This window comes from Notechis scutatus, chromosome 2 (genome assembly GCF_049901735.1).
Source record: "Notechis scutatus isolate UNSWTSFEM ecotype Mainland chromosome 2, rNotScu1.2, whole genome shotgun sequence".
Lineage (NCBI taxonomy): Eukaryota > Metazoa > Chordata > Lepidosauria > Squamata > Elapidae > Notechis > Notechis scutatus.
Window position 1 is genome coordinate 254,778,050 of NC_142010.1, and position 26,674 is coordinate 254,804,723.

The 26,674-nt window shown below is 41.9% G+C and overlaps 1 protein-coding gene across 1 annotated transcript in view; it reads right to left on the bottom strand.

Moving 5' to 3' along the window:
• DCC (DCC netrin 1 receptor) overlaps positions 1-26,674 on the bottom strand; it is a 729,366-nt gene that overhangs the window by 551,734 nt on the left and 150,958 nt on the right. Inside the window, exon 4 of the mRNA XM_087954238.1 lies at positions 3,041-3,191. Coding sequence (XP_087810364.1) covers positions 3,041-3,191 — 151 coding nt within the window. The remainder of the gene's footprint in view (positions 1-3,040; positions 3,192-26,674) is intronic.

The following is a 26,674-nucleotide window of genomic DNA, read 5'->3' on the forward strand; positions in this document are numbered from 1 at the left end:
AATGTCTGATACACAGTGTGGATTCCAGACAGATGAACTGTATTTGAGTATTGGTCTAGCAAAGGTTTTGTATGCTCTAGTTAGCAATTCAATATTTCCGGAGGAGAAGCTTTGTAAGATTAGATTTACAACCCTTAATGCCCTTTTGGCAATGCTGTTACGGTGAGCTCTGGTGCTTAAGTCATTAGATATGAGTACTCCGAGGTCTTTAACAGAGTGAGGGTTGTCAACGAGGTCATATCCGCCTAGCGTGTATTTCGTGTGCTGATTTCTTTTACCAATGTGTGGGACAGAGCATTTGTTGGTCAGAATTTGGAGTTGGTGGGCTTTAATTTAAAGATTTAAACAAGGTGGGCTCCGAACTTCAGGATGAGGAATGTTCTATAGCAGGGGTCCCCAACCACCGGTCCGCGGACCGGTACCGGTCCGTGGAACAAATCCTACCGGGCCGCTGGTTTGCTGGGCGCCGCCATCTTGTTTTGATGAAAAAGTGCTTCCGGTGAGCTTTTCCGGGTAGAAAGCTCACCGGAAGCACTTTTTCATCAAAACAAGATGGCGGCGCCCAGCTGATGCCGGTACCGGGCCGCGGCGCCCAGCTGATGCCGGTACCGGGCCGCGGCATAAAAAAGGTTGGGGACCACTGTTCTATAGGGCACGGGCATGCCTCCCAACTACCATAAGATGCCCATGTTTAAAGGAATGGATTAGGAGCATTCCCACCTATCTGACTGGTAGTTCAAGGAGGTCCCACAGACAACCTGGTCTTGTGCTACAGAGAGCTTTACAGGTGATGCTTTAAATCAGTGTTTTCAAACCACTGTTCACTGACTTCAAATCCCATAATTCCACAGTCAGCATGGCTAGTGAATGAAAATTCTGGGAGCTGAAGTCCAAATAACTGGAAATCATCAATGTTGGGAAATATTGCTTTAAATGATTCTACTATGGACAAGAGGTTTTGAGGTTTTGCTTGAAAGACAAAACAGAATAACAGAGTTGGAAGGGACTTTGGAGGTCTTCTAGTCCATTCCCCCTGCTCAACCTTATTTCAGACAATTTCTTTTTAAAAACTTCCAGTGATGGAATACCTACAACTTCTTGAGGCAAGCTGTTCCACTGGTTAATTGTTCTGTCACCTTAGATCTAGGTTGGTTCTCTCCTTAATTAGTTTCCATCCATAACTTCTTCTCCTGCCTTCAGGTGCTTTGGAAAATAGGTTGACCCCCTCTTCTTTGTGGCAGCCCCTCAAACATTGGAACACTGCTATCATGTCACCCCTAATCCTTCTTTTCATTAAACTCTCATGGCAACGGGCACTGCAAGGTCTTCCCTTTCCATATGCAAATGCAACATCAGGATCCACATAGAAAAGGGATGGGGCAAAGCCACAACACTGCTTTCATTCCACTAACACTACAGCTTTGGTTTTTCTTCCTTCTTCCTGTTGGGGTTATTGCAAAGATTGGAAGGAAAATATTGCAAGCGATGAACAGAAAATAGATAAGCTTCACAGGTGTTGTAAAATTTTATCTCAGCTCAGGGAAGGTTGGTGAGGATTATGAATCCTTGGGATGTTATACAGTTCTAATTCTATCTGTACCATCTCTCTGATCTTGAATTTTGTTCCTCTTGCAGATTTGGGAGTTCAAACATCAAGAAGGAAGAGGTCATGAATCAGTGTTAAATAACCTGAGGAATTTTGAGATGTGTGAGAATTCCAAGAATAAAAAAAAAACTCTCAGCCCTTCACCTCAGTGGAAAATATTCCAAAGATTGAAGGTCATGGCAGAAAAGGCTCTTCTGCTAGACCCAGGAGTGGGCTTCCGATTTTTTTTAGCAAGGGGCTCTCTGCCCTAATGACTGGCTAGATGGGTGTGGTTAGGTGGTCATGTGACTGGATGGGTGTAGCCAACTCAATGTTGCTTCTTTGCCCTAATTACCTAGAAAAAGATAATATAGCAAAAAGTGGTTTATTATTTCATGCATTTAATACTTAAGTAAAATATTGAGTGAAACCAGGCTTAATAGCAGTGACTGTGAGATGGATCTTGGAATCTCAGTGGAGTTTCTGGTGAGTTATGTGATTCTTATTATTTGGGAATTAATCCTCTCAGAAGCTAGTGGCTAAGTTATCTGATTTTCTCAGTGGCTCTCCCTCACAAGCACTGAGTGGATTGTTTATCTAGCTTGCAACACTTTTACTAGGTGTGGAATGCTCTTGGCTGAATGACCAGAAGTTCAATTAAGCCTATTAAGAGCTTTCCCTTGCTGCTTGTCTTTCTGAGGTTATTGGGGACTCTCTGAGCCCCGCAGAGTCTTAACTAGGGGCTCTCCCAAGCCCCTGCGAACCCCCAGCAGCCCATCCCTGGCTAGACCCCACCAGCCAAAGTTCTTTGAACTCTTACAGGCAGTCCTCAAGTTACAACTGTAATGGATCCTGCCCATTATTGCAGTGACGACAGTCATTAGTCGGGAATGGTAATGAGACTGCCTGGATTTTATGACCATTTTTGTGGAAGTTAAGTGAATGTGGTGGCCTTAAAGCAAACCAATTGTTTGCTACCAGAAATGAGTGATGGTTTTTTGGGGGGGGAAATGTCTAATAGTGAAGCCACTAGGCTAGAAAGCAAGAGACTATGAGTTCAAGTCCTGCTTTAGCCATAAAAGCCAACTGGGTGACTTTGGAATAGTCCCATCCTCTCATCCCAATTCACCTCACACAGTTATTGTTGTGTGAAAAATAGGAGGAAGAGGAAGTATGGGACATGTTTGCCCGCTTGACTTATTTGTAGAATGAATAAAGGCTGGATATGTATAAAATAAATAAATAATGTCATAAAATGTGGTCATGAGACCATGGGATGGTGCAAACGGCCATAAATGTGACCATGCGGAATGGGGTCATATTTCTCCTTTTCAGGTAGGCCGTAACTTTAAATGGTCACTAAACAAATGGCTGTAAGTCTGGGACTACCTGTATTTATTTATCAATCAAACTTCTATAGCCAGTCCTTCCATGGGTTTAAAAACCCGTACATACCTGAATGAGATTGGTTCATCTCCTCGCAGCCACGTAAACGCTGGGGCTGGATAGCCTGAAACACAGCACTCCAAAATGGCGTCTTTCCCTTCTACAACCACCACATTGGATGGTCTCTGAAGAAAAAATGGTTGCCTGTACAACCCAGGATCTATGAGAGAAAGAGAGAGAGAGAGAGAGAATAAATAGTTATTCTATAAAAACCACATCATTTCTCTCAGTAACAGTGGGGAACAATTTTTAAATAATCACAGTGGGAATCTATTGTATCACCTAAGGAGAGGAAATGTATAAGAGAAAAACGGCAGATAATGTCATTCAGGCTAGAACAACAGAAATACCTATACCAAATAAGTATAGAAATCTTTGTGGATGTATCAAGTACATTTCTTTGGTTAAGCACAGAGGAGGGAGGTATATTTACAGCTTGAGAGTTAACAATATCCTTCTTCAATTTGTGAAGATCTGGTATATTACCTAATAGAGGGAGAAAATAAAATATTTCAAATAGAGATTCTTGATAACAAGGCAGCCCAGCTTTCATTGTAAGCTTTCTCATGATTATTCCAGTAGTAGTGTGTGTGTGGGGGGGGGGAGCGTGTGAGATTTTTTTGATGAAATGCATCCTTTAAATAAAATTGTTCTGAGATACATTAATAGGCCTCAATTGCAAAATAGGTCTCTTTTTCCTCTGCAAATAATTCTCTTTTCCCTGTGAATCTCCATCACAGAATAATAGTTATAATTTTGTGGAAATCAATGAGTTCAAAACCTTGCTCGGCACTATGTTTGCTCCATTTCAACCCAATCAATGAAGAGGATCCCACAACCTCTCTGGCTAATTGGTTCCATTATGAAGCTGATATTATCACTGGGGTCCAAACATTCAGTTGGAATCTGCTTATATATGTAACTTAATCCATTTTTTTCCTGCCCTGAAAGAAAAAGTATCTTAAACCTCCCCAAAGGACAATTCCTCTGATATTTGAATGAGTATGTTGAAATGTGTTTTTTCCCCCCCCACAAATCTAAACAATCCCATTTCCTTACTGGTAGTCCTCAACTTCCAACCAATTTTTTAGTGACCTTTCAAAGTTACAATGGCACTGGGTGGAAATGTGATTTATGACTGTGTTTCACTCCCACGGTCATATGGTCAAAATTTGGACACTCAGCAACGGATATGTATTTATGGCAGTTGCATTGTCCCAGGGTCACATGATCACCTTTTCCAATCTTGTGACAAGCAAAATCACTGGGGGAAGCTAGTTTCATTTATGAACCTAACTTAACAACTACAGTGATTCCCTTAACCGTGGCAATAAATTTTGGGACCAATTGTGCTCGTACGTCAGGGACTACCTGTATTGGGTCAATTTCTAATTTTCTGATCCTCTTCACGGCCTTTTCTAAATCTATACTTATCTTTTATGATTAATATTATTTAATATTATTATGAAATGTGTATAATTATCGTATTATTATAAGTGTGTTCATTGCAGCAGTCAGCTGGATGTTCAGACTGGATTTGGCATTTTTATCTCCCTGACAAATCCGTCCCAAGGACTTGGAATAGGTAGAAATTGAGGTGTTGTCGTAGGATGTCAGCTGTCCTGAGTAAAGCTCCTTCTGCAATTGACTGGTAGTGAATTTGTCAATGCCACGGGTGTTCAGATGGTGCTCCAGTTGTTTTGGGATTGCACCCAAGGTGCCTATGACGATCGGTATTACCTTAGCTTCCTTTTCCATAGTTATTCTATTTCTATGACTTTATATTTTGTTAACTTCTCCAGTTCTTTCTATTCTCTTCTGCTCTCTCTTGTTACTGCCACATTCACATTCCAGACTTGTTTGACTTTCTTATCAACAGTTGTTAAGTGTGGGGTGTTATGTGGCAGGTGCCTGTCTGCTTGAAGTGTAAAGTCCCAGAGCATTTTCGCTTCTTCATTTTTATTATTTTCTCTGCTTTATGGTCCCACTATTCTTGCTTGCAGGCAAATGGCATTTCTTGCAGATCTTCCAATGCATAATTGTTGCTACTTTGTCATGCCATTGCTTGTAATCACTCCATGTGATCTTGTTGCAGCTAACCGGATGGTCCATTATTTCTTCAGCTTCTTTGCAGAGGGGGCACTTGCTATCTTTTGCTGCCTTTTCAGTTCTGTCTTTGAACGCATTTGTTCTTATGGACTATTTTTGTGCAGCTTCTATAGCCATTGGAAATCCCATCCCGTTCAAGGCGCTTACAGGTTGAAAGGATTAGCCAATGACATCACTGTTGCCGGAAGGAGCTAGAGCAGGTGACAGGAGCTTACCCAGACATACAGCAGTACTCAGGTCTCTAACACTGACTTGCTAACCTCCAAGTCAGCTCTCTAAGCACATAAGGCACCATGCTCCTGAGCCGTTGGAAGTCATGACCATCTTCTCATTTGTTCACTTTTGTTATTTCACTCCACACTTAGAAGGCTTTGATTTCTTCTTACACCTATCTTAGGCTCTAAGGTTAAACAATAACATATTATAGATTTATTTGAATAATTTGTTAAGGGTTTTGCCCTAAACTTCAAATTTTACTCTTTCCCCTTCCTGCTCATTCATCCAATGAGCTATCTCCCTAAACTTGGCTGCCTTATAGCAATAGCAACAGCACTTGACTTATATACTGCTTCACAGTGCTTTATAGTTCTCTCTAAGCAGTTTACAGAGTCAGCCTATTGCCCCCAATAATCTGGGTCCACATTTTACCAACTGGACCCAGCAAGGCTGAGTCAACCTTGAGCAAGTCAAGATCGAACTGCCAGAGTTGGCAGAATTAGCCTGCAGTACTGCATTCTAACCACTGTACCACCATGGCTCTCTTATGTTGCTCCTACAACCTCTGCTTACTGCTTAACCAGGAAGCAATTACTCAAGCATCCACAGGAGATAATTTGCAATTCTCAGGATATATCCCTTTCAGTTGGTAGCTATTCAGGAGGGGACTTTTTCACCCTTCTCAGAACATAAAACTTAATTCTGCTCTCTATGTTTTGTTAACTGTCAAACTCCAGTTTTGCCAAACTGTTTACAACTAAGTACAAGCAAAAATAAAATTCCTATGGAGACTTTTCTAACCAGATTTCTTAGGATCAGGTTATGTTATCTTGACACGTGCATACTTTCATTTTCAGGAGGCAATTCAGCTCTGAGTTCACATCTTCATTTTCCTGGTACATACATTGCAAACATAGGAGATAAGCTTTCTTTGCCATCTTAACATCTCAAAATCCTGCAGAAACATTACTGACATCTGTTTCCTTTATTGTTAATACTGTTCTTGTTCCTAGATCCGTTGAACCCTTGGAGAGTATCTTCTATTTTTTATATTTTTTTGGCATTTGGAAGTAAGCAATAATCATTTGCAATTACCATGGCCATATCTCAATAAAAAAAACAGTTCTCCCTCCTAGAAGTATAATTGATTTTCCCCAGCACAATTACCACAAAATGTCTAATAATTATCATTACAACTTTTTCCACTTCTCACATTTCGAATTGCCTAAATGAAATGCAGTTACAATTGAAGAAATTGGGATGGGGGAAGATAGAGAACAGTAAATGATCAACTCAACATTAATTTAATCGAATTAAGGGTTAAGTTTTATATAAGTGTAATAACATGAATTTGATTCTTTCAGTTTACAATTTGAGTAGCAATAATTAGAAAGCCGTAATTTTACGCTGTGATATATCGTAGGAACTGAAGATTTCATAGAATTACACTTCATAAGTGTCATGCCCTTGATAGAGTTGGACTCTGAGGGAGAGGAGGAACAGCAGACAAGGAGTGGAGGTTTGGCTCCAGAGGTTGTGGAGGAGGCTGGGGAAGGGCAGAGGCCAGCTGGGCAGTCAGAGGAAGAACCAGGCCCATCCCCTCTGCATTCTAGGACATGCAGGGAGGAACAGAGAAGTAAACAGCTTGGTTTACGAGAGAGGAAGTGGCCATGATCCTTCTCATTGGTTGCAGCTGGGGAGAATAGTATATAAGAGAGACGGTTAAAAAACACAGCGTTGCCAGAAGCAAAGTGTGTGTTATTTTGGGCTGAAGTTATCTTGGTTGGCATCCTTCCAACAGACTGTATCTTGTTATCTCCTTGAAGTTTGGTAATTACTTATCCTGATCTATTGTGGAAATTCCTTCATTGTAGTTTGTTTTAGTTTTTTGACAACTCTTTGACAACCCCTCAAATATTGGAAGACTGCAATCATGTCTTTTATGTACACTGAAAGTATTTGCACCAAGACAAATTCCTTGTGTATCCAATCACACTTGGCTAATAAAGAATTCTAATTCTAACGTCTCCCCTGGTCCTTCTCTTTCCTAGACTAGCCATGTCCAGTTCCTGCAGCTGTTCATTGTATGTTTTAGCCTCCAGTCCTCTAATCATCATTGTTGGTCTTCTCTGCACCTTTTCTAGAGTCTAGATAGACAGATGGCACATAGCACGTGTATACATACATTCATGTGTGGAGGGGCATGTATGTATGTATGTATAAAATATGGTTAAAAGAGGACAGATAAAACCAAAATATTACTGAATCTCTTTTCTCTGATTTATGGTACTGTTTTTTTATTTTTACTTATTTATCAAATTTGTAAGATTATGTTCAATGAATTCAATGATCCAAAGAAACTCTGTATGGTGTATATTCCATATAAAATTGCTTCCAGGTTTAGGATGATTTTCTCAAAATGGAAGTGCAGGATATATATTTTAATACTGAAAGAAATAAGAGGAATTAGTGTAAAGATTTAATACTGGCATTTGGAAAAGGGATCTTCGGAACCTTTGCTCTTGGTTCTATAAGCAAATCCCTCATCCAAGATTACAATATATAAAAGGCACAGAGAACAGGTAAAACAAGCAGGAACTGAGTAAATCCAGTGACATTTTTAAAAGGCATTGTGTAATCAGAACTAAAACAGCATCTCTTGCTTACTTATGTTCTTTTGGCTGGTAAATAGCATTTATTTCCAAAATAAAACCGGTCTGTCTCATGCACATAAACACACATACACACCTATAAATACCCTCCTTAAAAAGGCCTGCTGTTTTGTTGTTTACTTAACCTTTGCCATCACCTTCTGCTCCCAATCTTCTTATCTAGTCAACTTTTCTCTCTCCATCCCTTGTTTCTCCAGCGTTTTGTTGCTGGAGCATGAAAAAGAAAAAGAAGGTTCAAAAAACCTTCAGAATTCCAGTCTTTGTGTGTAGAAGGTACACAGCCGCAGTACCCTTTTTCTGAAGATAAATTTCTGGAGGCTGACAGTGGAAAACAAGTGGTACTTCTCCCACACAATCAACAGCTGAGAGAAACTTTAGTGTCTTCTCAAGGAAAAGAACACTTGACCCATAACTTAATAGGAATGGGGAAAAGAGAGACCCAAGCTTCAAAGAGATGCTTCCTTAATGATTTCACTAACAAAGGAGGTATCAGTTTTGGAAACCTTATTCAACGCTGCCACATAGCTTGAGAAAGCAAGAGGGGGGTGATTTCAGTTGAATAGCTCTAAATAGACAAAATAGAATTCTTTTGTTAGTTCAAGGTCATGAAGTGTGGTGCAGGAACAAAAAGGATCTTACTTTGGGGTTGGTTCATGTGATGTGATGATGGGGGAAAAGGGGATGGGTTGTAGGTTGGGACATTGTGGAAAGTTCTGGGGAATTTAGTTCTGAGATTTCACAGATGTGCCAGGTGCTATTCTAATAAAGGTACTTTTGAGATGACGCTTGTCTCAGAGTTACTGATTGGAATGGAGGTTTTCTGGAATGCTGACAGGAGGATTTGGCAGTTCCTATCTAAATTCCAGGGGTGACTCAGTGGCTAAGACACTGAGTTTGTCGATTCAGAAAGGTTGACGATTCGGCGGTTCGAATCCCTAGCACCATGGTAATGGAGTGAGCTCCCGTTGCTTGTCCCAGCTTCTGCCAACCTAGGCGTTCGAAAGCATGTAAAAATGCAAGTAGAAAAATAGGGGCCACTTTGGTGGGAAGGTAACAGCGTTCAGTGTGCCTTCGGCATTTAGTCATGCCAGCCACATGACCATGGAGACATCTTTGGACAGTGCTGGCTCTTCGGCTTTGTAACGGAGGTGAGCACTACCCCCTAGAGCCAGAAATAACTAGCACGCATGTGCAAGAGGAACCTTTACCTTTATCTAAATTTTCAAGATTCTGTGCTCCAATCCCTAATTTTTGGCAACACTTCTCATGGAAACTCTTGACCCTTGATATAAACAGGATGGGGAAAAGAGATAGACAAGCTTCAAAGAAGAACCACGGAATCTTCCTTTGTTAATGAATTCATTAAATAAGTGAATCCCTGAATAAATTCACTAACAAAGGGCATTCTGCAGTTCCTATCTTATTGGGAATATTCTGGGCTCCAAGAATATGGCATCAAAAAAGTCCACACTTCTCAAGGAAAAGGGCTCTCAATCCTTCACATTAAAAGGATGAGGAAAAGAGATACCCAAGCTTCAAAGAGATTCCTCCTTAATGAATTCACTAACAAAGGAAGACTCTGCAGCCCCTATCTGAATTATCAAGATTTTGTGTTGCAAACCCTCATTCTTGACATAAAAGAAACTTCATTTGGATCTTGTTTTTAACAGTGAGTTCTGCAGCCAAACAGATGGACAGACTACTACATTTTCTTGTTTTGCTGCTCAGTAGTCCAACTGAAGGAAAAAGGTTGTGCAAAGTTGTTATTTTCCACTTTGGTTTAGGTTGAAAAGAGCACCGCTTCACTCACTCAATAAGTAAGAAATTGGAAAGGCTATTTGTGCAGTTAAGGGGTTGGAGGAATATGAAAGTAAGGAAATGTCCCTACCTTACCAAAACTTTGATCTTCCTGGAAAGTAAGATTTGAAGGCTTCTGATAAGATCAGAACAGATGACTTCTAGATACAACACTGCCCGTCAGACCTGTAAATCTCGCCTGTTCTTGGAGTGAGTTTTATAAAGTCTCTTCTGAAAATTCTTCCAGATATTGTCCAGTGCATCTCATCACAGTTTCTAGGCACGGCGTGTCAGTAGCTCGATAGCAGCAGCTTAATCCCCTCAGCTAATGGCTATATGTTTTCTTGACAAACATATGGAACATAATCAAACACTGATTACTTTCTGATATCCTGTGATATAATTCAAGCTATAATTGAGACAGATATTAAGCTACACATTTCTACATATGAGGCTTGGATTGTAATAAATGAGAGATGACTTGCTTCACTGCACATTTGCAGAAACGCAGACACACAGAGGGCATTTCATAATCTAACCATAGGAGTGAGTTGAAAATAAATGAAAATGAAGGCTTCACAAAATCACGAAACAGACTCCTTGTCCCGACAAAACCCCTTTTTATTAGGCTAATGTGAATTCCTCTCATTCACATCCAGCAAAGTCCCCAAAACAGTCTTTCAGGGGTGAATTACAACCACAGACCTTATCAGGCTTGGAGAGTTGCCAGGACAATAGCTTCCAAGTGCAACTCTCTACAAGAAAAAACTTGGCAAGGAGTCTCTAAGAGTCACAAACAAATCTTCACACTAATTAAATGAACTAATTGTCTCTTGCAAACACCACTCCACTCCCCTTTATTCCCAATGGGAAGGGCCATTCACCATCCACCTGTGCCTTTACTCCTGAGTCAACCCTTGTTCATTAACTGTTCCCTTCTCCTGGCAGCTCTGTACATATGCACATCGGGAACAGGCTCCAGCTGTTCTTTTGCCCTACTGATTTCTGACTCTGAAGGCAGCTGATAACTGTCGGAAGGACCTGGCCCTACCTCTGCCTCCAATGCAGAGCACTTGTGAGATCCTTCCCCAGACTCCAGGACTGGCCCATGTTCCTCCCCAACCTCTTCAATGTCTGAATCTGCCACCAGTTCCATTGGCTGCTGGCATGCCACAACAATAAATTTGAGACTAGCTACCATGATTTGTGGATTATGTTGCATTATGATTTTTATGGCAGGCAAGAAAGTTGAAGGGCAGGGTTTATGTAACTCTGCCATGTAAAAAGCTTGGATGACTCTTGCCCAACATGGTACCTTTCCAAAGTTTTGGGGTACAACTTCTTCTATTCCAGAATATCAGGCACAAGGGATGCAGAAATTTGTTCAAAACATGTAGAGCAGGGGTCCCCAACCGCCGGTCCGCGGACCGGTACCGCAGTCCACGGAACAAGTCTTACCGGGCCGCTGGTTGCTGGCGCCGCCATCTTTTGGTAAAGTGCTTCCGGTGAGCTTTTCCGGTAGAAAGCTCACCGGAAGCACTTTTTCATCAAAAAGATGGCGGCGTCAGCGCTCGGTGAGCTTTTCCGGTAGAAAGCTCACCGGAAGCACTTTTTCATCAAAAAGATGGCGGCGCCAGCGCTTCGGTGAGCTTTTCCAGTGAGAAAGCTCACCGGAAGCACTTTTTCATCAAAAAGATGGCGGCGCCAGGGCTTCCGTTGAGCTTTTCCGGGAGAAAGCCATTTCTACCCGAAAAAGCTCACCGAGCGCTGGCGCCGCCATTTTTGACGAAAAGTGCTTCGGTGAGTCACCGGAAGCACTTTTTGTCAAAAAGATGGCGGCGCCAGCTGATGCCGGTACTGGGCCGCGGCGTCAAAAAGGTTGGGGATCACTGATGTAGAGGGTGTTTGGCTGAGGGAGGCTGAGTTTTGTGATGCAGAATGTTCAAAACAGTAGAAAGAGTTAGAAGATTGTAAATATCTATATACAGATTACAGATTAACAGAGTTGGAAGGGGCCTTGTAGATCATCTAGTCCAACCCCCCCCCCCACCAAGCAGGAGTCCCTACAACATTTCTCACAAATGGCTCTTCTTGAAAGCCACTAGTGATGAAGCTTCCACAACTTGAGAAGGCAACTTCTCTTTCATAGGTTGATTGTTCTCACCTGTCAGAAAATTTCTCCTTGTAGATTGAGTTTCATCTTCAGGATCTGGCCTTCTAAAGAGCAATCAGGATTGATCTCCTCTAGCAGTGATCCCCAACCTTTTGACGCCGTGCCCGGTCCGGCATCAGCTGGGCGCCGCGCCGGTCGTATCAACTGGGCGCCGCCATTTTTTGACGAAAAAGTGCTTCCGGTGACCTCACGGAAGCACTTTTTCGTCAAAAATGGCGGCGCAGAGCCTTCGGTGAGCTTTTCGGGTAGAAATGGCTTTCTACCGGAAAAGCTCACCGAGTGCACGCCGCCATCTTTTTGATGAAAAAGTGCTTCGGTGAGCTTTCTACCCGGAAAAGCTCACCGGAAGCGCTTTTACTAAAAAAGATGGCGGCGCCCAGCAACCAGCGGCCTGGTAAGACTTGTTCCGTGGACCGGTACCGGTCCGCGGACCGGCGGTTGGGGACCCCTGTCCTCTAGGACAGACCGGTTTGATCACCTTGCAGTCCAAGGGACTCACAGGAGTCTTCTCTAGCACCAGAGTTCAAGGGCCTCAATTCTTTGGCGCTCAGCCTTTCTTATGGTCCAACTTTCACAGCCATGCATTGCCACTGGGAAAACCACAGCCTTGACTATACACACTTTTGTTGGCAGGGTGATGTCTCTGCTTTTTGGTATGCTGTCTAGATTTGCTGTAGCTTTCCTTCCCAGGAGCAAGTGTCTTTTAATTTCTTGGCTGCAGTCCCCATCTGCGGTGATCTTGGAGCCCAGAAAAATAAAATCTGTCACTACCTCCATTTCTTCCCCATCTATTTGACAGGAATTGAGAGGGCCGGATGCCATGATCTTAGTTTTCTTAAAGTTGAGTTTCAAGCCAACTTTTGCACTCTCCTTCTTCAAAGAAAAAGCTGTACCATCTACAAAAAAGAAAACTGAGGGCAAGCGGCATCCTATTCCCTCATGACATCGTCAAACAAATGATGCAAAACATGCCATTTGTATGTACTGATGAGATGTTCATGATGAGGTGATGACCCTGGGGCTTTCACCTTTGACCTCTGGTGACAGCAGGGCCCCCCCGAGGGTGACTTTATGATTTGTTTCTGCAGTTTCAAAGATGGCTGATTAGCAATTTCAGGTTGATTTGCAAAGAAATGGAAAGGGATTAAAGCTGATAAGGATCTTTAAGGGGAAAAAGAGGCAGGAAAAAAAAATGATGCTAGGTCTTATCAACTTCACTGCACCACCTCAGTTGTTTTGCCTTTCAGGCCTTGGGTGTGGCATTATTAATCCCCCTCAGTCAAAGAGAAGCTTCTGGAACCTGGATGGATAAATCTCTCATTAAAGTGATACTCATCTCTCAATAAAGAGAATCTGTTAAGGTGTCTAACCACACTGCAGGGAACCTTTGTGGGATGTGATTTTTTTTTTCTTCTTCTTCTCTCTCTCTGTCATGATGGAAATTCTGGCCTGACTTTGCACTGTCAAAAGATGTGATAAGAGAAAAGTCTAAAGCAATCAGGAGGAAAGGGGATAATAACATGCTTACCGTGATCTCCAGCAGCTCATATTTTCATCAAAGGTATAATCAAATATAGGACTGTTTTTTGTACTAGCGGCGAGGTATTAAAAATCAGTTTATTATGTTATTTATTTGCATTAATGCAATTCCTGCTGTTGAATCCATATTTTGTGAACTCTCTAGATCAGGGGTCACCAACCTTTTAGACCTCAGAGACCACCAAACTCACAATTTTAAATCCCACAGACCAGAGACCCTGGGAAAATCCCCCAAAAAGTCTGCAGGAAAATTCCCAATCCCGTTTTCCTACCGATCGATCATTCTTTATTTGGGATCACAGGATACCGTCTCCAGCTCCGTTCTCAGAGGGGGAGAGAGGGGGGGAGGGAGGGAGGGAGGGAGAGAGAGAGAGAGAGAAAGACTTTTGGCTTCTTGCAAAGAAAGCAGCAGAAGCAGCAGAAGTCTTTCTTTCTCTCTCCCAAACTCCGCCAGAAATGAGTCTTTGTGAGACTTGTCACACCAGTGCAGCCTCTTGGAGTAGGATGCCTTGCAGGGTCTCAAAGACTCATTTCTGGCAGAGTTTGGGGGAGAGAAAGAAAGACTTTTGCTGCTTCCTTTCCTTGTGTGCAGCCAAAAGCAGAAGAAGAAAGAAGCGGAAAGAAGCAGCCCAGTGGCCAGGTGAGGTGCATGGGGCAAGTGGGGCAAGTTCCCCCTCTCTGCCCTTTCCCCCCTCCCCTCACTATCTCATGTTGTTTGCAATGCAAGCAATGCAAGACTTGTGTTCCCGCGCAGCCTGTGGGCAGTGCAGCCTTGTGTTCCTGTGCAGCCTGGATTAATTGCTTTGGAGGTAACATTTCTCTGCGGACCACCAAAATTTTCTCCGGGACCACCAGTAGTCCTGGCCCACTTGTTGGTGACCACTGCTTTAGATGTCATTTGTAGGTTGAAACAAAAGCAGAAAAAGGATAGCAGTTAAATTAGGGCACTGGAAGAAAGGGAATGGAGAAACAAGCACAAGAAAGAGTGAACAGATAAAATACTACTTATACTTCTACTAATTGCTTCAACTACAAGCCATTCAGAGTTCTTGGTAATGCTGATCAATTTCTTTCTGCATGTTTAGCTAATACTATGACAAAATGTGTGTGTATGAAATCACTAATTCCATAATTTAGATTTTTTTAAAAAAAAAGTTTTACTTTTTTCCCCAGGAGAAGAAAATTAACCTGCTGTGAAATTTTCAGTTTTGAGGAATAATGCTTTTTAAATCTAAGATAGAAGGCTTATATCCAGAGAAGTGCACAGATAACGCAGAAGTGGCTTGGTAGATTCTGTGTAGCTTTTAGTAATTAAATAAAGTGTGAAGAGATCATCAACTTTCTACCTACCCATCAAGGAAAGGAAAATTAGCTTGGGGAATACTTTGCAGACTCTTTTTGACACAGATCCTTTGCCAGGTTGAATGGCACTTGTATCGGAGACTGTGAGATTGATGGATTCAATGAAGAAAAGCAATGACACATTACAGGTTATCCTTGCCACTTGTTTAATACCATTCTGAAGCTACATTGACACTGAAAGAAGCAACGTATGCCCGGTTCTCATGCTTATAACCAGGGGTGGGATTCTACCGGTTCTGTCCGGCTCTGTAGAACAGGTAGCTCTGAAGAGCAGCAGACATAGAACTTCTATGTCTGCTGCTGTTTTGGCCCACCTGCCCGCCCAGGCTCTTACCTGACCTTTATTTCCTGCTTTTTCAACCTCAGCTGCCATGCAAGGCACAGCTGCAGTTGAAAAAGCAAGAAAAAAGTGCTTTTTCAAACACTGCTTCCCTGCAGGCAGCGCTGCTCAGCTGTCCAGGCAGCAAGCTGATGAAGATTTACATACATGCATAGCATGCAGGGAAGCACATCATAAATCACTGAACTGGTAGTTAACCCTGTCAGATTCCACCCCTGCTTATAACTGTCAGAGTAACCATGCAGTCACATGATGTAACCCAAGGGCTTGGCAACCGGTTCACATATATGATGGTTGCAGTCACGTGATTGCCATCTGGGACCTTTCCAGTTGGCTTTTGACCAATTAAGTTAAATAGGAAGCTGGCAGAAGATTGAAAGACATGGTCATGGGATTTCTCACTTAACAACTGCAGTGATTCACGTAACGAACATTGCAAAAAAAAGGGGTAGTAAAATCAGGTTCAGTCATGTCAATGGAGATTCTCAGGTCATGGTTGTCCCTCTAGAAAGTTAGAACCCACCCTTCTCCAAGAAGAATGAAATACTCTAGGAAAATAAAAAAGGCAGAATATTATACCTCCCTGGATGAGAAAAGGAGAAACATGCTCTTGGAAAGCAGCCCCCTGTTTTTGTTAATAGCCCCAGAAAGACTGGGCCATCCTATCTACAAGACAAGAGGCCTTCAGTTTCAGAATAGAATAGAATAGAATGGAGTGGAGTGGAGTGGAATGGAATGGAATGGAATGGAATGGAATAGAATAGAATAGAATAGAATAGAATGAGAATAGAATAGAATAGAATAGAATAGAATAGAACAGAACAGAATAGAATAGAATAGAATAGAATAGAATAGAATAGAATAGAATAGAATTCTTTATTGGCCAAGTGTGGTTGGACACACAAGGAATTTGTTTTGGTGCAAATGCTCTCAGTGTACATAAAAGAAAAGATACATTCATCAAGAGTCAAGAATCATAAGGTACGACACTTAATAATAGTCATAGGGTACAATAAGCAATCAAATCATACTAGGAAACAGTCAATATAAATTGTACGGATACAAGCAACAAAGTTACAGTCATACAGTTACATGTGGGAGGGGATGGGTGATAAGGAGTGATGAGAAGGTTAATAGTAATAGTAATGTAGACTGTATAAATAGTTGGACAGTGTTGAGGGAATTATTTGTTTAGCAGAGTGATGGCATTTGGGGGAAAACCGTCCTTGGGTCTAGTTGTTCTGGTGTGCAGTGATAGGATTAGCCCTCACTTAAGATCCAAAGCAGGACAAAGCCATTAAGCCATAATAGGAATTGCCCCAAACCCCATTCATTACATCACCCAGTAAGATTCAACCAAGCCTGGGACACAGACAAACTCAGCTATGATTGCATGCCCCCATGGGAATCTGATTGCAACTACAATAGGATACATTTCTTGCAAGGCCTAAGGGAGGGTATAAATATTTTTTATTTTATTTATTTATTTATTTTTTATTTGTCAAATGCTTACAAGATAATAGGTATAAGTAAAAACATAGTTATTAATACATGGATACATATAAGAAAAATAAAAGAAACAATAGGACAGGGATGGTAGGCATGTTGGTGTGCTTATGCACACCCCCTACAGACCTATTAGGAAAGGGGTGAGGTCAATAGTAGACAGTCTAAGGTTAAAGTTTTTGGGGTTTGGGGAAGAAACCACAGAGTCAGGTAGAGTATTCCAGACGTTGACCACTCTGTTGCTGAAGTCGTATTTCCTGCAATCAAGTTTGGTGCGATTAACCTTGAGTTTGTATCTATTGTGTGCTCTTGTGTTGTTATGGCTGAAGCTGAAGTATTCATTGACAGGTAGGACATTGCAATGTATGATTTTATATACTATACTTAGATCGGACTGAAGATTGTGTAGTTCTAGGTTTTCTAGGTCTAGAATTTAAAATATATCTCACTCTCCACTCCAGGTGGTCAGATATTGAAGACTTCAAACCCATGTGGTCCTCTTCACCATTAAACCATCCTTCCAAGCAGTCTCAATGTTTCCAATGTCTTTCTCCCCACTTGGAATTGAACCCAGCGAGACATTTCTTCCAACATCCTAAAGGTGCTTTTTCAAGAGACAACTGGACTTTTTGGTTTTTCTTTGAAAGAGGGGGGTCAAAGAGGCCATATGTGTCAAAATTGAACAGCGCTCTCTCAACAGAGGGGAAGGGTTATGACATCATCTATTTCCAGTCTACAACACAGTCCTTTCAGCCATTCCCCAAAAGCTCCACACCCCTTTGCACCCCTCAGGTGACCCTGGAGGACTGAGATAAACTTCCAAGTAGCCTTAACAACTTGCTAAAAGAATTCAAATGACTAGCTATCTCCAAGGAGTATAAATCCTTCCAATTCCCCACCATCCAGTCGGAGCTGAAGAAGCTTCTTGGATGAGAAGCAAAACATCTTCAAAGAAAAACCCGAAAGTCCAGTTGCCTCTTGAAAAAGCACTTTTTGGGACAGGTGCAGTCATGTGATGCATTAATTACAAATCTTCCCATCCAAATTGTGTTCCTAAGTTGACTGCCTGTACTATCGTGAACTAATGAAAAGCAAGTTGTGAATGGGGAACAGTTACACACATACACACATGCACACATGCACACAACACACACAAACACACCTTAATTCGCTTATGTAAATTAAACAGGCCCATAACCTCAAAGATTAAAATATAGCAAGTGTGGTACAAAAAAAAAAATCCAGCTAACTATCATTCTGTTGGTCTCTTAATTCTAGTTGGTAAACTGCATGCAAAACATCTCAGCCACAAATTCTTAGATTAGCTAAAATCAGAAAATATACCTGGGGATAAAGAGGCTGAATTTTGGGTGGGGAAATATGAAGTAAATCCTACTGTAGGGATATCAACTTATTTTCCAAAGCACCAGAAGTCAAGACAAGATGTGATGGATGGAAACTAATCAAGGAAAGAACCAACCTAGAATTAAGGAGAAACTTCCAAACAGTGAGGACAATTAACTAGTGGAACCTCTTGCCTTCAGAAGTTGTGGAAGCTTCATCACTGGAAGCTTTTAAGAAGAGACTGGAAAGCCACTTGTCTGAAATGGTATAGGGCAGGGGTGTCAAACTTGCACCATCATGGCATCATCACGTGACATATTGAGACTTTTTTGTCCTTCGCTAAACTGGGCATGGGCATGGCCAGCGTGTGACGCATCTGGCCCATGGGCCACAAGTTTGAACAGCCCTGGTATAGGGCTGGACTAGAGGACCTCCAGCTCTATTCTGTTTGACTGAATGATCCATCCCCAACTTCAAGTGCATGTAAAACATATTAGCTGGTTCTGCTTAAGCTCCTTGCTGTGACTCCGGTCTGCACTCCCTGTTTCTTAAGCAAAGAAAAAGCAATCCAGCTAATTCTAGATTAATCACAGAAGTGCAAATTTATCTAATAAGGAACATACTAAAAACCACACTGGGCCACAAGCCAGCACCCTCCACAGGGGGCAGGGGAATCAGCACTTTTGTGACAGCTATTCATTTTGTCTCTTATTACTCTATTATTCTTATAACTTTGTTTTAATCATTCCATGACACATTGATAAAGAATGCATGTCCATGTCCTGCTCATTTCTGTTCACCTTCTGGCTTTTATTTATAGATATACTTGCATTCAAACCAATTTCAGGGGTAATTCAGCCAGCCTAGTAAATCTGACAATGCCAGTTAAAGTTAAAAAATAAAAATAAAAATAAAGCCAGTTAAACTCAGATTAGGGCAATCTGAAAAGCATTCCTTGGAGGAAACATCCCGTTAATTTAGAGCAATGGGGAAAAATTATCCCCATAAGGTAAGCAACATCCCTTAAATACTTTTATTTAAATCTATGATCATAACTAGTTAGAAAGAAGTGCTTATCAATTTTGTGTCACGATGAACGTCAGTTGCTAGGAAACATGAGCAGAAGGATGGTGTGTGTTGGCTTCCCACTGTCATCTAATTGTACACTATGAGAACATATCAACAAAAGTTGATCCAGCGCAGTTCTTTTACTTTTCCAAAATAATGTAAGAATCTAATCTATCTCTTTACAACGTATACATTTTTGTTGTGACTCGGAGGTCTGAGCCTGCCTTGTTAGAAGATACAGACTTAAGCAATGAGGAAGAGAGGATTTGCCCTCGAGATTTGAGCCTGCTTTGCTGGAAGACACAGACTTGAGCCAGGAGGAAGAGGGGATTTGGCTCTGAGGTTTGAGCCTGCTTTGCTGGAGGATTCGGAATCATCTTCCTCCCCAGGACCTTCCTCCCTGGTTGTGCCTCAGGTGTCGGCAGATAATCAGGAGAGCGTAGCGGAGCCTCTGACTGAGGAATGTTGGTTTGATGCAAGGCAAAGACATAGACATAGACGTGAAATGCAACGTAAAAGGAAATGTCAAATCAGGGACTGAGATGAGAGACTGACACGCCCCTCAGGAAATAAAAGGGCGTGTTAGCTCTGAATCCTTGTTCGGGACAACTTGTTTATTTGGGATAGAAGCTTTGACAAATTCTCTGTGCGGCGTTTGCCTTTGATTTATGGTCTTGTCTTGTTATCGGACTTGGCAGGCAGCTTTTGGAAGACTGCCAAGGACTTCTCCAGCCAAAGGAATTTAAGTCTGTTGTTCCTGGTCCTGTCTGTTTATTTATATTCCTTTGAAACTTGGACTCTCACCTCGTGGTCACAGGTGAGACAGAACACATTTTTATGAACCAACCTGGAACTAAGGAGAAATTTTCTGACAGTGAGAACAATCAACCAATGGAACAGAAGTTGCCTTCGGAAGTTGTGGGAGCTTCATCACTGAAGGCTTTCAAGAAGAGATTGGACTGCCATCTGTCAGAAATGGTGTAGGGTCTCCTGCTTGGGCAGGGGTTGGACTAGATGACCTACAAGGTCCCTTCCAACTCTGTTAAACTGTTAAGGATAAATTTCCTGACAGTGAGAACAATTAAGCAGTGGAAAAACTTGCCTCCAGGAGTTGTGGATGCTGCAACACTGGGGGTTTTTAAGAAGAGATTGGACAACCATTTGTCTGAAATGGGATAGGGAGGTTGGACTGGAAGACCTCCAAGGTCCCTTCCAACTCTGTGATTCTGTGATGGAACTGGCAGAACTACCTCTAATACACATTATTACATTGCAGTATATATCTGCAATATTTTTTTAACCCCTTCTTGTTCTGAGACCAGATTTTACATACTGAGTTTATCCAGTTATCTTAATGCATATGGTAGTTCTTTGAACTTCTCTTGGTGAAGATGACGGAGACCAAGGGACCTTGCTTGCTGCTGCCATCTGTACAAGATGCCCTTTGGCACATTAAGAACACTTTGAGATAAAGAATGGATAATCAATATAGGCTAGCCCTGGCCCCATCACACACAGGGCCCTCACCCGAGTCCTCCCTATCAGAGACCTCTGCCATCCGCACCTGCTGCTGGAGAACCACAACACATTGTAACTTGAGGTCTATCTATACTAGATTTTAAATAGCACTTTTGATAAAGCTTGGATTATTTGGAGTGGTTGTTTTTTTTTTGTTTCAGTTAGATTTTAATATTAAATATTGGTGAACAAATTAATCCTCATTAGGGATTAATCCCTCTAAAATACTTATGAATGCAAGTGATTCTAAGTTCTTCTGAATCGCAAATGTCTGTTATTATTCTTTTCATATGCAGAGAGATTTTTCTTACTCTTCTTGGGTTAAGTCTAATGAATCATATTTGCTGATTATTAACTTGCCTACTAGGTCTAGAATTTAAAATATATCTCACTCTCCACTCCAGGTGGTCAGATATTGAGGACTTCAAACCCATGTGGTCCTCTTCACCATTAAACCATCCTTCCAAGCAGTCTAAATGTTTCCAATGTCTTTCTCCCCACTTGGAATTGAACCCAGCGAGACATTTCTTCCAACATCCTAAAGGTGCTTTTTCAAGAGACAACTGGACTTTTTGGTTTTTCTTTGAAAGAGGGGGGTCAAAGAGGCCATATGTGTCAAAATTGAACAGCGCTCTCTCAACAGAGGGGAAGGGTTATGACATCATCTATTTCCAGTCTACAACACAGTCCTTTCAGCCATTCCCCAAAAGCTCCACACCCTTTTGCACCCCTCAGGTGACCCTGGAGGACTGAGATAAACTTCCAAGTAGCCTTAACAACTTGCTAAAAGAATTCAAATGACTAGCTATCTCCAAGGAGTATAAATCCTTCCAATTCCCCACCATCCAGTCAGAGCTGAAGAAGCTTCTTGGATGAGAAGCAAAACATCTTCAAAGAAAAACCCGAAAGTACAGTTGCCTCTTGAAAAAGCACTTTTTGGGACAGGTGCAGTCATGTGATACATTACTTAATTACAAATCTTCCCATCCAAATTGTGTTCCTAAGTTGACTGCCTGTACTATCGTGAACTAATGAAAAGCAAGTTGTGAATGGGGAACAGTTACACACATACACACATGCACACATGCACACAACACACACAAACACACCTTAATTCGCTTATGTAAATTAAACAGGCCCATAACCTCAAAGATTAAAATATAGCAAGTGTGGTACAAAAAAAAAATCCAGCTAACTATCATTCTGTTGGTCTCTTAATTCTAGTTGGTAAACTGCATGCAAAACATCTCAGCCACAAATTCTTAGATTAGCTAAAATCAGAAAATATACCTGGGGATAAAGAGGCCGAATTTTGGGTGGGGAAATATGAAGTAAATCCTACTGTAGGTATATCAACTTATTTTCCAAAGCACCAGAAGTCAAGACAAGAAATGATGGATGGAAACTAATCAAGGAAAGAACCAACCTAGAATTAAGGAGAAACTTCCAAACAGTGAGGACAATTAACTAGTTTTTTGCCTTCAGAAGTTGTGGAAGCTTCATCACTGGAAGCTTTTAAGAAGAGACTGGAAAGCCACTTGTCTGAAATGGTATAGGGCAGGGGTGTCAAACTTGCACCATCATGGCATCATCACGTGACATATTGAGACTTTTTTGTCCTTCGCTAAACTGGGCATGGGCATGGCCAGCGTGTGACGCATCTGGCCCATGGGCCACAAGTTTGAACAGCCCTGGTATAGGGCTGGACTAGAGGACCTCCAGCTCTATTCTGTTTGACTGAATGATCCATCCCCAACTTCAAGTGCATGTAAAACATATTAGCTGGTTCTGCTTAAGCTCCTTGCTGTGACTCCGGTCTGCACTCCCTGTTTCTTAAGCAAAGAAAAAGCAATCCAGCTAATTCTAGATTGATCACAGAAGTGCAAATTTATCTAATAAGGAACATACTAAAAACCACACTGGGCCACAAGCCAGCACCCTCCACAGGGGGGCAGGGGAATCAGCACTTTTTGTGACAGCTATTCATTTTGTCTCTTATTACTCTATTATTCTTATAACTTTGTTTTAATCATTCCATGACACATTGATAAAGAATGCATGTCCATGTCCTGCTCATTTCTGTTCACCTTCTGGCTTGTTATTTATAGATATACTTGCATTCAAACCAATTTCAGGGGTAATTCAGCCAGCCTAGTAAATCTGACAATGCCAGTTAAAGTTAAAAAAAATAAAAATAAAAATAAAGCCAGTTAAACTCAGATTAGGGCAATCTGAAAAGCATTCCTTGGAGGAAACATCCCGTTAATTTAGAGCAATGGGGGAAAAATTATCCCCATAAGGTAAGCAACATCCCTTAAATACTTTTATTTAAATCTATGATCATAACTAGTTAGAAAGAAGTGCTTATCAATTTTGTGTCACGATGAACGTCAGTTGCTAGGAAACATGAGCAGAAGGATGGTGTGTGTTGGCTTCCCACTGTCATCTAATTGTACACTATGAGAACATATCAACAAAAGTTGATCCAGCGCAGTTCTTTTACTTTTCCAAAATAATGTAAGAATCTAATCTATCTCTTTACAACGTATACATTTTTGTTGTGACTCGGAGGTCTGAGCCTGCCTTGTTAGAAGATACAGACTTAAGCAATGAGGAAGAGAGGGATTTGCCCTCGAGATTTGAGCCTGCTTTGCTGGAAGACACAGACTTGAGCCAGGAGGAAGAGGAGGATTTGGCTCTGAGGTTTGAGCCTGCTTTGCTGGAGGATTCGGAATCATCTTCCTCCCCAGGACCTTCCTCCCTGGTTGTGCCTCAGGTGTCGGCAGATAATCAGGAGAGCGTAGCGGATCCTCTGACTGAGGAATGTTGGTTTGATGCAAGGCAAAGACGGAGACATAGACGTGAAATGCAACGTAACAGGAAATGTCAAATCAGGGACTGAGATGAGAGACTGACACGCCCCTCAGGAAATAAAAGGGGGCGTGTTAGCTCTGAATCCTTCTTCGGGACAACTTGTTTATTTGGGATAGAAGCTTTGACAAATTCTCTGTGCGGCGTTTGCCTTTGATTTATGGTCTTGTCTTGTTATCGGACTTGGCAGGCAGCTTTTGGAAGACTGCCAAGGACTTCTCCAGCCAAAGGAATTTAAGTCTGTTGTTCCTGGTCCTGTCTGTTTATTTATATTCCTTTGGAAACTTGGACTCTCACCTCGTGGTCACAGGGGAGACAGAACACATTTTTATGAACCAACCTGGAACTAAGGAGAAATTTTCTGACAGTGAGAACAATCAACCAATGGAACAGAAGTTGCCTTCGGAAGTTGTGGGAGCTTCATCACTGAAGGCTTTCAAGAAGAGATTGGACTGCCATCTGTCAGAAATGGTGTAGGGTCTCCTGCTTGGGCAGGGGGTTGGACTAGATGACCTACAAGGTCCCTTCCAACTCTGTTAAACTGTTAAGGATAAATTTCCTGACAGTGAGAACAATTAAGCAGTGGAAAAACTTGCCTCCAGGAGTTGTGGATGCTGCAACATTGGGGGTTTTTAAGAAGAGATTGGACAACCATTTGTCTGAAATGGGATAGGGAGGTTGGACTGGAAGACCTCCAAGGTCCCTTCCAACTCTGTGATTCTGTGATGGAACTGGCAGAACTACCTCTAATACACATTATTACATTGCAGTATATATCTGCAATATTTTTTTAACCCCTTCTTGTTCTGAGACCAGATTTTACATACTGAGTTTATCCAGTTATCTTAATGCATATGGTAGTTCTTTGAACTTCTCTTGGTGAAGATGACGGAGACCAAGGGACCTTGCTTGCTGCTGCCATCTGTACAAGATGCCCTTTGGCACATTAAGAACACTTTGAGATAAAGAATGGATAATCAATATAGGCTAGCCCTGGCCCCATCACACACAGGGCCCTCACCCGAGTCCTCCCTATCAGAGACCTCTGCCATCCGCACCTGCTGCTGGAGAACCACAACACATTGTAACTTGAGGTCTATCTATACTAGATTTTAAATAGCACTTTTGATAAAGCTTGGATTATTTGGAGTGTTTTTGTTTTTTTGTTTCAGTTAGATTTTAATATTAAATATTGGTGAACAAATTAATCCTCATTAGGGATTAATCCCTCTAAAATACTTATGAATGCAAGTGATTCTAAGTTCTTCTGAATCGCAAATGTCTGTTATTATTCTTTTCATATGCAGAGAGATTTTTCTTACTCTTCTTGGGTTAAGTCTAATGAATCATATTTGCTGATTATTAACTTGCCTACTGAGTTCCCATGGAGAAATCATAAAGGGTTATCAACCATCTTTTTTTCAAACCCAAATTTTGATCAAGCATGGCCAAAGGACAATCTAAAATTATAGTCTTTATAGAAAGCTGTAAGAGAAGTCAGCCACTGACCTCTTGTGCAAAAACCAACAACACATGAATTCATTGTAATAGAACTGAAGTTGGAGTACTGGAATATTAAGCTTGTTTAAATTATCTCCAGTAATCAGAAAGAAGGGAAAAATAGAGCAACTATTACTCCCTCAATAATCTCTTTAAAAATGTCAGTTGAATTCCTTTCAAAAAGAATTAATCGGGTTTAACCACTGCAGCTCTGGAACCTTCTCACTACTGAGAAACAATGAACTGACTGTCAAAATATGAATTAACAGAATAACAGAATAGCACAGTTGGAAGGACCGTGGAGATCTTGTAGTCCAGCGGTGTCAAACTCGATTTCATTGAGGGGTGCATCAGGGTTGTGTTTGACCTCGGGTGGAGGGGATGAGTGGGCATAGGGGGTGGGTGGGAGTTAGCCATCTCAATGTCCTGCAGCCCCCTGCCAGCAAAAAACAGAGTCTGCTCATTTTCTCTGGCAGAGGCACTGTGGGCTGGTCCTTTCCTGTTTCCAGGGTGGCTCCATTGGTCGTATTTATGCACTCCTCAGGCTGCATCCGGCCTGCGGGCCTTGAGTTTGACAACCCTGTTCTAGTTCAACCCCCTGCTGAAGCAGAAGACTTACACCAGCTCTTTCCGGCTCGTGCACTTGAGTGCTCACCGCTGCTTGTGTGGCCCAGTTCGTAACAAGCCAATCAGACGATCAGCTGGGACTTGGGAGGCAGAGAATAGATGAGGGTGGAGCCAGTCAGAGGTGGGATTCAGCAGGTTCTGACCAGTTCTGGAGAACCAGAAGCTGAAATTTTGAGTAGTTTGGAGAATTGGCAAATACCACCTCTGACTGGCCCCGCCCCCATCTAGTCTCTGCCTCCCGAGTCCCAGCTGATTGGCTGGGTCTTCTTTTGTTGCCCTGCACAGGAGAACAGAGCTGGAAAGCAGGTTAGTGGGGTGGGGAGGGAATAGGGATTTTGCAGTAACCTTCCCCTGCCACGCCCACCAAGCCACACCCAGGTCAGGTTTCCAAGTGATGAAATCCATTTAAAAAGAATAAAACAAAAGCCATCTTCCAAGACAACTTCCTGTCAAACCCGGAAATTGACAGCCCACAGAACCGGTAGTAAAAAAAAAATTGAATCCCACCACTGGCCACTGCCCAGTACCAGCCTGCAGATGGGGCTGGGACTCCTGCTCTATAGCATTCCAGACAAATGACTGTCCAGCCTCTTCTTGAAAACCTCCAGCAGTGGAATACCCACAATTAATCTACTGGTTAACTGTTCGCACTGTCGGGAAATCTCTCCTTGGTTCTAGATAGGTTTTCTCTTTCATGTCCTTCCATCCATTCCTTCTTATCTTGCCTCAAGTGCTTTGGAGAAAAAGTCAACTCTTCTCTGTGACAGGCTGTAAAATATTGGAAGATTGCTATCATGTCACCCTTAGTCCTTCTCTTCGTTAGACTAGGCCTACCCAGTTCCTGAAACAGTTCATTATTTCTTTCATCCTCCATCTTCCTAATCATCTTCGTTGTTCTTTCCTGCACTTTGTTCTAGTGGTGGGAATCAATTTTTTTTTTTACTTCCGGCTCTGTGGGCATGGCTTGGTGGGCGTGGCAGGGGAAGGATAGTGCAAAATCT